The sequence below is a fragment of the Rhopilema esculentum genome, chromosome 3, assembly GCF_057945365.1.
Source record: "Rhopilema esculentum isolate cy_ngs chromosome 3, ASM5794536v1, whole genome shotgun sequence".
In the NCBI taxonomy this organism is placed as follows: domain Eukaryota; kingdom Metazoa; phylum Cnidaria; class Scyphozoa; order Rhizostomeae; family Rhizostomatidae; genus Rhopilema; species Rhopilema esculentum.
In genome coordinates this window covers 2,022,973-2,037,658 of record NC_142817.1, presented here as the reverse complement: position 1 = coordinate 2,037,658, position 14,686 = coordinate 2,022,973, and the positions used below count along the sequence as shown (strand labels likewise).

At 33.0% G+C, this 14,686-nt stretch overlaps 1 protein-coding gene across 1 annotated transcript; it reads left to right on the top strand.

Annotated features, from left to right (window-relative positions):
- The first annotated feature begins 1,684 nt into the window (after positions 1 to 1,684).
- LOC135692543 (mitogen-activated protein kinase kinase kinase 2) lies at positions 1,685 to 13,940 on the top strand. The gene is made up of 12 exons (XM_065210707.2): positions 1,685 to 2,987; positions 3,701 to 3,808; positions 4,154 to 4,252; positions 5,825 to 5,902; positions 6,439 to 6,516; positions 7,573 to 7,659; positions 8,301 to 8,426; positions 9,029 to 9,158; positions 10,541 to 10,614; positions 10,950 to 11,068; positions 11,641 to 11,805; positions 12,557 to 13,940. Exons 1-12 carry the CDS (start codon positions 2,871 to 2,873, stop codon positions 12,831 to 12,833), a joined length of 1,458 nt encoding a protein of 485 aa, XP_065066779.2. The 5' UTR covers positions 1,685 to 2,870; the 3' UTR covers positions 12,834 to 13,940.
- The last annotated feature ends 746 nt before the right edge of the window (positions 13,941 to 14,686 follow it).

Here is a 14,686-nt window from a genome sequence, read left to right as displayed (position 1 = left end):
GCCGTACCTTCAAAAATATTCTGTGAAATTTTCATTTCAGTATCTTGCATAGTTTCAGAGAAAATTGCATTCATACAAAGATAAATCAAGATTGTTTGTTTCATATACAAAATCAGAAATCTAAGGGTTTACTTTGTACGGTTGAGATTTTACAAAAAACTATGAATATAAGGAACTAGAAAAAGGAAAAGATTACAAAATGGCTTTGAAAAAAGCAAACATTTTACGACATACTAAAGCTTTTTCGTCTGACACTCTTCAGAGCATAAAACGTCAGAATAAGGTTCCGAAAGAACACGATGGAAAATATATACCCAGTTGTGGGTCGAAATAGGCCAATCAGAAAAACGCAAGCACAAGACCGGTATAGTTGACCAATCAGTGCCGCGAGCCTAAAGAAAATTACCAATGGAGTCCAAGAGAGAAAACGAGAAAGTTTTTTTCGTCTGACACTCCTCAGAGCATAAAACGTCAGAATAAGGGTCCGAAAGTACACGATGAAAAAAAAATATTTTTTCAAGTTCTGTACCGCCAAAAAAATTGTTCATAATGTAAGTTAAAATTATTTTATTTTATGAAATTTCTCCAAACTTTAGAAGACAGAGTATTTCAAGCCATTATTTTTTGTCATTGAAAGCACTTCTCTAAAATTAAGGGAAAACTACAATCAAACTTGGTAAATCTTTTATTTCCAAAACATTAAAACTCATTTGAAAGCATATTAAGTGTGTATTTTTCATTCCTATAACCAACAGCCATATAAAATACCCTCCAACTTGTCTCCCCCCCTCCCTGTTATGTTTCATGCCTAGATTTTATGATTACCTGAGTTAAAACGTCTTACAATGAAGTTTAAAGTGTATTGATTTCCTCTGTTGTGCGGTCATGGAATGACTATTTTAACAGTAGTGCGAGAATGCAATGAGATCAATCTACGTGATGTTGAAAATCAGAATAATTTCATTCCGATTGAGAATCGGCAAATGCAGTTTGGTTTAACCTTAAATTTGATGATAAAATCGTCTTTGTTTCCGCGAAAGGCTTTGTAGGCAGCCTGAATAATTATTATTGATCATGCCTCAGGTTTCACCTGCAACTAGTAATGACCTAGAAATCAAAGTTACGTCATGAGAGCAGAATTATACCCCGGCCTCTCCTAATCAAAACAGAATGTTGTTATGTTCGATAGCAATACAAACAAAAAGATATAAATTGCAAACTATATGTGAAGTTTGAGCACAATTATACAACAGCCATGGAGAAAAGTTAATTCTCTCTCGAAATAACTCTTTTTTTCGTAAAAAGCTACTTTCGCCCTTAACGTTTTGTCTTTATAAGTAGGACTTAGGATAAAAAATTATTCTTTATTTTCTGATTACACGCTATTATAAAGAATTTTTTATCTATGAATATTCTTATTATAAAGGATTTATGATATTTTGGTCACTTGCTATTATGTATAAAGGTCTGAATAAATAGGACATATGATCGTCAACCCTTTCTAAGACATCGTTGATAGTTCATTAAGGCTCTTCTCAATACGTTTGTGGTTTGTGGTTTGTGGTTTGTCATTTATAAGTTTTGAATTGAACAACCTTGCAATGTTATCCTTCAAGATTTGATACGATAAAAACTTCTTTTCCTTTCTTGAAAAGAATGATAAAAGAATCGTTTAGCTTTTCACTAGGTAGCATGTTCAAGCTCACCGAAGTAGCTTTTACTTTGCTGATATGCTAAAATTCTGGGGCCAGAGCTAAGGGAATGCTAAGGGACCTTTTATGACCCTTGAGGAATTTTAGAAAATGAAGTATTTTGTCTAAATTGTTTAGAGATAGTGTACAATACAAATGAAGGATGCCAGACAAGGGAGATATAGATATAATTAGCGCGGGACAGAAGAAAAACAAGACTCTAGATTTTGATGGTTGTGAAACGGTCAATTTTGTTTTAGTAAAGTTGGATATGAATTTTCAACAACAACATCAAAAACTGTCAAGGACATGGACAACGGATGTTTGAAATATCTTGACTAGGCCATTACAACTTGATCCCTGAAGAGTCTCTGTTGCAACATCTTTCACTTTTTCTTCTATATCCAGTTTATCTTTTGTTGGCAGGGGGCAATGCTCTGCCATTACTGTCACGACAATATCAACTTTCGCAACAACGGGGTAGAGTGTGACAAATTAGTGGAGATGCGATTGGTGGCCATTTATAAATTGCCCAGGCCCCAGACAAAAGGCCAACTAATATCTCCGTAAATGGAAAAACAAGATTGCCAATGACCCAATCAAGGAGAAAGATCTTATTTTAAGACAATTTTTTTTCTTTATGCTTGGGCTACCCTCCACTCTTTCGGGCTTTGGCAACTCTCGGCTCCTCTTTGCTTGGGATATCCTCTGCTTCTTTATTTCAGACACACCTTTTGTCCCCTTTTCATTTAGACGATCTGTACTGCTTACGCGTATGTTCAGTGCGAGTCACTCGCAGGAGTGAAAATGCATGCAGGTACATCATGTGACCATTTACAAGCTGAAGATTGTCTCGAAACGCTTGGATATCAGATAGAATCACTTGGTGACTCAGATTAATGATTCGGATGTAGCATGAATGACTTTCTAATGCAGACAACTTTTCTGCAGTGGATTGTTGAAAGCAATTCATGGTGACCTATTCACTTTTCCATTTAAAGACACCACAACTAAATGTGTGTATCTTACTGACTAAGACCACCTGTTTTGATCTACTAGTACCTTCCAGTTAAGACATTTGTACTCAATATCAAGCCAGTTGCTGAAACGACGTTATAGGACCATTTTCCACTATATCGTGTTTAAATGGAATTCTTCCTGCCTTGGACTTGAGCGGCTATGGTGCTTGTTAAAGACTGCTTTGGACAGTCTCTTATTGAGGCTGTCAAGGAGAATGATCTGTATTTGGTGAAAATGCTCCTGGCTAAAGGTGCACCGGTTGATGCTATTGATGAGGTCTGTATACAAGTACGCAGCAAGATAATCGAGTGAAACAAAACTGAGGTTGCGTCCATTCGAGGTTTTGTTTCACATGCATTAATCACATATTCCTTGACAGCAAGAAGACTGTATTTCCTTTTCAGAAGCCTCTTTCTTTAACACATAGTACTTATCATTGTTATCGTGGAATTATTATCGATTTCAACGTTAAAAATTTAAGCCTTGTTATTAAGGTTTGCACTCAGTAAAGTAATTTCGATGTTTTCTTCACACACAAGGGAAAGGAATGATTTTTTATATGTTCAAAACATCTAGAAGCAGCGAAAAAGCTTTCTTGAAAATTTTCGTGAGAAATTGTTTAACTAACAAATGTTAAACTAATGTCAAATGCTTGCTGTGTAGAGATTTACAAGCTATTGAATGAATCAAGAAAAGAAACGCCAATTGACATTGAGGTCTGCTTATTAGGGCACATTAAAGAGAAAATAGGCCTTTAGTAGGCTGGATGCTTCAAGATAACGAAAAGCTGCGAAACTACAGCTTTTAAAGAGAAGTAGGTACATGGCAAAGATAAGAAGGAAGTCTTTATTTTTTTGGTTTTGAGCCATTAAACAACATAAACCGTAAACAGCTGAAAGCAGTAAGAAAATAAAGATTTGCATTTATCGTCCTTTTCTTTATCCTATACTTTAAGGAGCTGAATCTAAATACTTTTCTTCAACAAATAGTGTGGTTATACAGCGTTGCATTGGGCTGCACTTTACGACAGGCCGGAATGTGCGCATGCGTTACTAACACACGGATCCCAGCGACTAGATGTCGATGTTCCAGACAAGGTACTGTAGCTCCATTTTAACCGTTTTCAAAAATACCATATTTAACAGGAAAATTATTATTGAGCTATCTCTCTAGCTTTCTATATGTAGATGACATAGCCAAAATATCTTGTCTGTAAAGCCTTTTTCCCCTTAACAGACAAACACAACAGCCAATCAAAATGTTCAAGATTTTGATGTCCAGTATTTTTATCAAATTTTTTGCCCCTTCAATTTGCAGAAATCTTGTTTTTTTTCTGTCAACTTAGCTTGCATAACGATGTTCTTGAATTGGACTTCAATCTCTTGAAGTTTCTTATATTTTTTATCTTGATCAAAATTCATAGCATTTTCTTATCAATGTAGGATGGATACACAGCATTGCAACTTGGAATAAAATTAGGACACAAAGATATTACTCAGCTGCTTGTAACATATGGGGCTGAAATCAACGGCAATCAACAGGTAAGCACGAACAACCTTTCAATCACAAATCTGTTCTGGAAAAAAAATCTTGGTTCTAAAGTATCTTGTGCTCAAAGATAGGTTATCTGACTCAAAGACACTGTAAAAGGTGTATCTTTAAGGAGGCCAGTTTTCCAATTTTTCAACCAAAGTCTCATTTCTGGAAACCGAAGGACTAAAAAATTGTTACCCAGTTCTTTTTTTGTAAAGATAAGTTAAAAAGCAATACTAAGGACAAATATTAGTCGAACAAATAACATCGAAAAAAGAAGGTTTTCTTTAGGCAAACTGTAAGACAGCAAAAGTCTTAAAATCAGCCTGTTCAAGTATGTAGAAGCGAAAAAATATAATTGATAAGCAGTTACTAATCCTACCTAAGAATCCCTATTCTGTACAATAGTGACCCCCCCCCCTTGCTTATATTCACGCTGCCTTTTTTATTCTGGCCAGAGTAATTTCACAGAGGTCACAAACGCGATATTGAATCAAATTTAGCAAAAGCAAAAAAAACAGTAGTAAAACATGGCATGAAATGAAGGCCTGAAACATGTCAGTGGCTAGGGAGACACTGATTGAACCGATCATAATTAAATATGTTTAATTACTTGAAAGGGTAAGTTCTCTTCAGAAGCCCCTCCCTTTTTCATTATAGTAAACAGCAGATGCTCCATGTATGGGGAAACCTAGGTCAAAAAATATTTCCGCAAGCTTTTCTAGACAAATGACAGATTATAAGTGGGCTTTTTCTTAACAATCTATTCTATTATAGAAATGGAAGACGTTATAGAAAAGCATTCTATTAAAGTTGATGATGAATTTGGCAACAACTTTTCCAATAATAATTTTGTAAAGCCTTTGTTTTCTAATTCTATTCTCGTAATTCTTTTGACCCAACCTGACTTTTAGGAGCTTATCCCCATCTAAATAGAATTGATTTCTATTGCTTTTTGTTACCACTGAAATGATCTTGGTGGTCACAATATTGCATTAAAAGCGATTTCGAAACACTGCCAGAGATATTTTGAATCCTTGCAAGAAATTTTTTACACAATCATAAACTAGTAAGCTTTTGGCAGAACCTTAAATTCTGACTATATTCCGATATCTGTGTTTGTAGATTCAACGTTTTCATTTAGCTTGGTTGCATTTCACAATTTTGCTAGCTTCAAAGCTGTTCTAAGTAGTAGAGTACAAGATTCCTCATGAAACGCATGTATTTGATCTTCTACGAGGTAATACTCTGCTGGAGCATTTCAATATGCCAGCATTCAAAAAAGTATTTCAAAAGTATGAATTAAGTTTAAATAAAGAATAAAGCATGAACAAAGCAATATAGTGACGGCGAATATAATCTAAAGAGCTATTCCAAGTCTAAAGTAACAAATAGTATTCAAAGGTTTTATAAGACACGACTGGCTCGACCTCAAACGCACTTCAGTTCATTTCCAATTTGATTCGACCTACGCAACAAATTCAAAATACTAGAGATTAATTAAGCGTTTCTAAAATACAGCTAACAATATTTGTAATCAAAGGTATTTTGTTAGCTAATTGATAACTCAATATTTCTAGAATCTGCCAAGTCCTGTTGAATTAGCAGAAGAAAAAGGATTTGGTGATATCCTGTTTGTTTTGCAATCCGCCCAAGAGGTAAAAGTTGAATAAGTTTAATATTCAGTAAAGTAAGAAAAGTAAAGTAGTTAGATCTTTTGGTACTAGCTTTCTGGTACAGTTATTGAACGATTTTAATGTTAATAGCAATATTATTAATAATAGACAATATACAAGATCAACTTGATTGCGAGTTTTAACTTTTAAAATTTCTAATCTTTTATCTCGCACTAACAGCAGCTTCCGTGCAAGCTGAACAAGTATTCCTTCATTAATATAAATTATTATCTGTATATTTATTATTATCATTTATTAATCTAGAGTATCATATTAATCACAATTACTGTTTACTGGGCTGTTATAAAGTGCTCGATGATGTATAGGCAGATATGTGCATTCCTTTGGGGTATAGTTTTGTTGCATAGGTGGTGTAATACTGTATCCGTTTTTCAATTGCCTCATGACCGCATTAAGCGTAAAACTCAGAGTACCAAGCTAGAACCATTCTGTTCTATACACCAAAAGTGTTTAAATTATATGCTATTATAACGTGTTTATTTTTTTCTTTATTATAGAAGAGGGAAAATCTCAGCATCAAAATACCAAAAAAATGGAAATTAGGACAATTACTTGGCTGTGGAGGTTTTGGAAAGGTAAATATAGACAAGGTTTGTCGAGAGAGACAGGATTTTAGACTGATCTTTATCAAATACTGATAAAGTGTAATGCAGTCATGATGAAAAACGCTTTGTGACATCATTTACAAGTCATTTAGAAATCCAATGCTCCGTAAACCAGAATGAGATTGAAAGACGAAAATCATGTAGAAGTAAATGAAAGAACATTAATTTCATTTCATTCATCTTTACTTTCATTAAAATTGACATTTTTACGTACATTCTACGCTTTGCAGTCGTTCTAATTCATTATAATATTTACATAAAATGTAAAGAGATGAAAAGAAGTATGATTTCACAAAAAAATGCATGTGAATTTTCTAATTTTCACTTTACAAATTGAAATAGCTTTATATAATGCTTCCAAATATTTAAACTTTTTTATTTGTACTTGCTGCTACCTATTATCCGAAGGTAGTTTTTAGGACACTGAGAAGCTATGCTTATCGAGCAGTGTCCTGGTCCTTCCTCTTAATGTGAACATGCCTCACGATTCTTATGCCTGGAATTACAGAGAGCTGGCGACTCTCCTCACTCTGGGTGAAATTTTGGTCATGCCAGGGACTCGAACTACGGACCCTTGGGCTTGTAGTCAGCGCCTCTAACAACTGGGCCATTCTCACACTCCCGTAATACTTAAACTTGGTTGATCGGCTAAGTTATGACGAGTCCTGAAATTTGCTAAGAGTTTTTCGTTTTGGCTTAGCTCTTAAAGTTGATAAACAAAACTAATCTAGACTATTTCTCAGATAATATTTGTGTGTTTTGACTGGTTTCTCTATGAAAAACTATTCCATGATACATTTTCAGATTTATTATAAAAACTCTTAAAGCTCTTATGAAGTCATATCTTTTTGAAAGCCATTAATTATTAATTCTAATTCTTCAAAAACTTCTTTTTGGAAAATTGTGCTGAAAACAAATTATACAAATGCTTTTTTTTAAATATTATGGTAGACAATGTCATATACTTTCGCAGTTTATTCATAAAACATGCAAGACATAGTGAGAAAACACGTGTTATTTTTAAAGGTTTTTATTGGCTATGATCTGATCAGAAACTGTCAAATTGCCGTGAAAAAAGTCAACACAAATGGTAAAAGAAGTTCGATATCCGCTGTAAGTTTTCTGTTTCTAATTACTAGTTTAAAATCAAATTTTTTCAAGATATAAGAAAAAGCAAGAAATAAGTTTGTTTCATACTTTTCTATTAAGCATGCAAAGATATTGCCAAGCATGTCCAAACAAATTTTGTCCTTAAAGAGTTTAAACATGGCTTTGAAAAAAACGAACATTTTTAAGGCTGGTTTTCATATGACGTATTTCGACGCATTTTATCGTAATTCAGGGTCCACGATTTTCATGGTATATGAAAACCGAAAACGTATTTCATCGTAATTCAACGTATTTTGTCGGGAGAAACAAAATTTTTTGATATCTTCCGATGAGTTACGTTGAGTTACATTCTATTAGGATTATTTACGGTGGGTAGATCGTAGACTCTGAATTGCGATGAAATACGTCGAAATAAGTGAAATGAAAACCAGCGTTAAGACAAACTTAAGCTTTTCACCTGACATTCTTCTGAGTATAAAAAACATATTCTTACGTTTCATCTTTGAAGAGGTTCAGACAAAAAGCTGAAGTATGCTTTGAAAGCATCTTCATTCTTTTTCTTCATATGTGAATGATTAATCAAACCATAGATTTTCGTTCCTCTTTTAAATAACTTACTTCCTTGAATATTTACTTCCTTCTAGGAAATGAATGCGTTGGATTCTGAGATAAAGGTTCTTAGAAATCTAAGTCATGTCTCCATAGTGCAGTATTATGGTATGGAAATGGTGAAATCAACTATGCACATTTTCATGGAATATTTGCCCGGAGTAAGTTAGTTCTACCTAATAACCAGCTTTATTTAACCGGAAAATTCATTGAAATTAAAAGTATTAGCATTATCTTTCTTGTTCGTATAAAATTTTTCACTACATCCTACTATTTTTCTTCTATATTTTTCTAATTGCTATACAATTTTTGATAATTGCTCGAGAAAAAATTCTTCATTGTCCAGTATTACGGCATGGCACCTGGATATAGATTTTCAGCTTACTTTTGGTCATTATTTGACGTTTATACTCTTGGACCTTAAACCAGAGCGATCAAACTGAAAAGAGCAGCTCTTGTCAAATTCGACACTTAAAGCAATTTCAAATGTAAGTCATTAAAATGTCAACAAAAATGCAAGCAAAAGGAGAAAATGAGAGCCAGCGGCACTATTTGCAACTTCCCTCAAGTTTTCCAGCCCTAAAATATTGCTCTTTTGGCAAATGTATGTTTGTTTTTAGGATGACGTTTTTGAATAACGCTGCTTGCCTATCGTTGCTTGTTTGCTTAACATTTGAAACAAAAAACTTTGATCAATTATGAACTGTCGGTTGAAAAGGCCTTTAATTCATTTTTGTATTGACGCAAACTTTGGGTTTTACAGGGATCGATACGGGATTATGTCTTGAAACATGGAGGATTGAAGGAGGACAGTGCTAGGCGTTACTGTCATCAGGTTCTTGATGGAGTTGCATACCTCCATGCCAACATGATCGTTCATAGAGACATCAAGGGTAAGCAGACATCAGAATCAATTCTTTGCTTTTAGCTTCTGTCATGAAAAGTTAAAATAAACCCAAAAAGTAGGGAAGTGAAAAGCATATCAAACTTGAAGGTAGCACAGGACAAAGGTTTCAAAAAGAAGCTATAATTGTTCACATCTTTTCATGTATTTTTAAAACCTGTGGCCATATGTCCCTAAACCACAAAAAATTTTATAGAAAATGCATACAAGCATTCAGAAATAAGTGCTATGAAAGAAATTGAAAATAATAAACCAACACATTCCAAGCTCTCACCTTTTCCTAAAGTTAAAAAGTGCCCATTTTGTAAAAATGTTTCCTGCTTTACCTAAAAATGGCCGTTCTTCTGGATCAAGTGTTTATCCAAAAACAATGGTCCATTCTAAGAAATATTTTCTTTTTTGTTTCTCTCTTTGAGAGAAAAACATAGTATTTAGGCATTGTAGCCACCTTAATTTCTCCCCTTAAAATGTAGCTTCAACTTACAACTACATTTTTTGCCTCATTTTTATCGAATATTAAAATGATTCATTTTCTGGCATATTTATAATATTCTGACATTAAGAGATGCTTTTCTTTAGCTCCCTCTCTCAACTTTGCTACCTACGTGCTTATTGAAACAGCATCAAGTCTCTCCAGTGACTTTTTCTTAGTGCTTTTAACAGCCTTGCTATTTTTATGAAAACTTTTTTATCTTGCTTACCTGAAACCTCATATAACTAAAATGATGACACGACAGTTGCTGATTAACATGGCAGAAGAAACAATGGTTTAAGATTTGATTCTATTTCACTGAGAATCTTAAAAACGTTAGACGTTTTACTCAAATTGTCTCATTCGAAGTGAAAAATTGAATAAACCTTTGCAAAGCCAAAGTCTCTGTTACTGCAAAATACCTTACTGCATAACAATTTCTACTCTCTATCTATTATCAGCTTTGGCAATTTCGTAATAAAAAGCAACTTAAAAAATTACTCTAAGCATATATATACAAATTGCTTTTGAATTAGAAATTAGATTGAAAAATCAGACACCATACAACTGTAATTGATGGGTCAAATGCTGTTGTTAATTTGATTTAATTAACTGACCCGAAGATTTTTCTGACAAAAGATTCAAGAGAATAAACGATTTGATCACTGAATGTAAAATGTTAACTTCACGGTGACAAATAAAGATAGATTTGCGTCTCTGGAAGCTTTGCTGTTGGATAAAATGCCTAATATTAGAATATGATGTGAACAAAGTAGAAACGATGTAAAGTTTATTTGAAGCTTAGGCCAACATAACTTGTATACCTAGTCTAAAAACGAAGATTCGCCACAGAGGTTAAAGTCAAAAACAGAGTGCAATTCTTTTACATCTAATCCTAGGTGCTAATATACTTCTTAGTTCGGATTACAGCAGCGCTAAATTGGCTGACTTTGGGCTTTCTAAACGACTTCAAGTAAGTTGTACCCCTTTTTCATATTTACTTAGAAGAATTCCATAGATCGATATGACTCAATACAGAATTAAGATTCAATGCTATTTTTATTTCTTCTGAGAATGTATGCTACCAACTTCTGGTTTGAAAAATGAAAAATGGCTTCCTGTTTGCAGTTAATCAAAATCTATCAATTTATGATTTAGTCAAAGTAGATTAATATTTGCAAACAATGATGCATTTTTCCTCTTGCTAAAGTTTTGCAAAATCTCTAACAAGGAAATTTTGACATTTTGCTAAATTGTTTTTTTATATGCCTAATGATGCACGCGGTATTAAAATTTATCGTTCATTAGCGCTGCAGTGCCGCAAGTGGCCTTAGCGCCACTCTTGGTTCGCCATACTGGATGGCCCCAGAAGTTATAAGAGCCTCGCCAACTAAAGGAGAAGGATATGGGAGAAAGGCAGATATATGGTATGTGTTCTGGCATGGCATGTGTAAACATTCTACAAAGTTTGGTCAGACTTCAAAACAAGTGAAAAATCATGATCGCAGTTGCAATAATGGTTTTTTTATCGTGACGTATCTTTGATGCATTTAGTTAAACCTGTTGTACATACAATTTGGTTTTCTCTTTTTATATAGTCAGAAATATCAGCGAATATACATTTATCAATCGAGATTCAAATAAAGAGGTTTTTTGAGAAATTATGTCGTGTCAGATAGAATATTTGAAGAAGATAAATGCTATTTGAATTATACAAAGATATTTGAATTAGGTTTTGTTTCGTATTGTCTTCCACTTTCCTTGAAACATTTCATACGAATTTTGACAGATCAACACACCTAAACAAAATTTAGAAGTCTGGGTTGACCAGAATAGAGCTACCAAAAAACTTAAACACATGTTCTACAAACGTCGAAGTACCAAATACAGAAGTACCTATTTTGTGATAATATGAAAGAAGAACATTTTGAGCTTGTATAATGTCAAAAAGCACACTGAAACAAATTGACATGTGATTATATTTATTTTGTAATAAAAGGAGCGTTGGTTGTACAGTCATTGAAATGTTAACTGGCAAGCCACCGTGGAGTGACATGGAACCAATGTCTGCAGTATACAACATTGGAATCGGAAACAAATCACCTGAGGTACCAAAAGACCTTTCAGGGAGCCTGAGAGACTTTCTATCACAGACGTTCAAAAGGTAACACGAAATTTCAATAAAATATGTACGTTGCGTGTGGTACTTCATCCAGAATAACAGCATGTACTCGAAACGTCGTGTTTTTGACAATCAAACTATTATATTTTGATTCTTATACTAAATTTATTTGCTAACTATATTATCGTAACAAGAAATTTGTTCACAGACAGAGATGTACGAAGCATTTGTAAAATGGAATACAAAGCACTTTCAAGCACTTTGGTTTATTTTTGAGCACAAATAAACTAAAAGTCATATTAAAAAAGAAAATGGCTTTTCTAAGAATAAATTGAAAAGATTTAATGAAAAAAATTTCTTTAAATTGCAATTTTTGGAAGCTTTGTAAAGATGCCCTGACATTCCACTTTCCACACGTCTCTAGGTTTTTCTTCTGTCACGAAATATAAGTGTGAATTCAATTTGCTCTCTGTTTCCTAAAGGCAACCCATTTCCGATAGCTTTTTGCTCGCAGTTTCAAATGTCGTCCATTACCACAGCTAGGCCAGCCAAAGCGAGCAGCGTAATCCGTTGAGGCGGGAAGGCGAAATTTTCATATAAGCCAATCATTGAGGGGACAGACTGCCTTTAATCGTCAATCTATTTAATCTAGTATTCTCTTTTAATCTGAAAATAACTTTGCAGCCAAAAAGTTTGAATGCTAGCATGGTATAAACGCATAGTTCATGCATAGGCTATTCATGCATAATAATACAATTGATTACATTGGCAATATAACTACTGTATGATTCAGGGATCCCAAGAGCCGTCCACTGGCCAAAGATTTATTGAATCATCCATTTATCACAAATGAATCAGAGTCAATCACCAAAATGGCAAACAAAAGAATCAGAAGAAGCATTGAAACAATGAACCACCAAATATCAAGAACACTGGAAAAAGCAAATCAAGTCAGGGTAGAAAACAGTAAATTTATGTTATTTTTAACAATCTTATCATGTATGCTATTGCTAATCTTTTTAGTAGCAACATCTAACAGGATTCTAGACATTAAAAGCTGTTTTGTCTAAACTTGAGAAACACCAAACTTACAAATTTTGGCGGACATGAAGAATCCGAATAGGTATCATGTTTTGCTAGATGTCATATTCTTAGGAGAGCGTTCTCTGACTCTGTGCGACCTGTAATTCATTAATGCAGTCAAAAAACTCTTCGACGTATATGACACGAGGTTAATCGGATTATCCTGACCGGATTCTTCAGCTTCGGCAAAATTTCAATATTACCCGTAAATATAAACGAAGTAGATATGACAAACACTAACTTTTTATAAATTGTAATAATATTGTCTGAAATTCTTTTATGGCTTTCTATTTCTAAAAAATATTTGTACAAGAACTAGTATTGCTTTAAAGTGTTCTTATCAATCATCGATATTTCTGATAATTTAATTTCGAATATTTGTTCCAAGGCCTTTCTGCTCGTTAAGTTCGTAAATGTAGGTATTACTTATTTTCATTAAAGTTTACCTTTTAAACAATTTTCGTTACATATCCTAAAAACTAGCAGAAAATGTTTTAAAAAATTTTTTGGTTATAAATGCGTAAATTTATAGTTGCGAAACTGCTCAAATGTGATTAACATATGTTTTACCAAGCTGAACTTTTATTCTTTCAATACTCTACTTTTATCAAATTAAAAAGTTTGGTTATTAACGTAATTTTTTAAGTTCCCTAACTGACAACGACTATTTTCGAGCATTGTGATTTTCTTCTTATTTTCCAAACTTTTCTCAAATATGATATAAATTCTTTACGAAACTTTATTTGAAAATACAGCATTTTTGGGAAATCGATAACATGAAATCGTGAACATTTTATCTAAGAATGTACACCTAGTAGAATATGCATTACCAATTTCAACGCACTTTATAAGAATTTTTTATAGGAATCGAGGCACGAAACTGCTAAAATTTAAGAATAACTTGAAAATAATAGATATACTATAACTTCATAAAAAAGTATTTACTAGAGTTTTGATTGCAATTTTAAGCTTCAATATTATTTAATATTACAGTTACTTTTACGAAAATTTTATATGTGTTAATCATATTATATATTCACGGCTAAAAACTTTTTTCCCTTCTACTATTGCCTTTAGTGTCGTTAAAGAATCATTAAAAACATATTTCGGTACAATATCGGAAATTCTTGAGAATGTTGAGAAAAATATTAGGGTATTCTTATTAAGTATGTACTGACAAAAGATTGGCTAAAATTGTTATTTTTACTTTCACAAAAGAAAATAGATAAGTTAAGTATCCACGAGAGCTTTCAAGCTGAGTAACCAAACTCTTTTTCAGATTTTTGAGTTTTCCATAAAAATTTTTCTCAGTGTTACACAATAACCATTAAATTTGAATACCACTGCTTAAAATAACATAACAATATACAAATATCGAACTAAAAATTTTACATGTGAAGTAATAATGACGAAACATGAACAAAACAAATTATAATAAAAATTCAACGATATTTTCTGATCTAAAAGCATATTTTCTTGTCAAAAATGAAGTCATAAAAGCATTATTTCAACGAAAATTAAGATCTTTAACGAACATGCACATAAATTCTAAAAATTTATACTGAGAATACGACCATATATACTGCTAAATATCAAGTTTGTGTATAATAAAACAAACGCAAGAATAAAAAGTCATTACATACAAAAATACCGTATTAAGTTCCTTAATTCTCGAAAATCTTCTCTCCTTAGGAATGCATCTGATTTTACTGCACATCTTGAATAGAACTGACCTTATTTTAGTAAATCTGATCTACAGTGTCTTTCTATAATCTTTAGTTAGAAGTTTTTATTACGAAAATGGTAAAAATGTGCTAATCTTGATAGTTAAAATCATATC

Coding starts and splice junctions, on each gene's coding strand:
- LOC135692543 (XM_065210707.2), top strand. CDS start 2,871: ATGGTGCTTGTTAAAGACTGCTTTGGACAGTCTCTTATTGAGGCTGTC. Junction 11,069..11,640: donor GGGAGAAAGGCAGATATATG/GTATGTGTTCTG, acceptor TTGTAATAAAAG/GAGCGTTGGTTGTACAGTCA. Junction 11,806..12,556: donor CTATCACAGACGTTCAAAAG/GTAACACGAAAT, acceptor TGTATGATTCAG/GGATCCCAAGAGCCGTCCAC.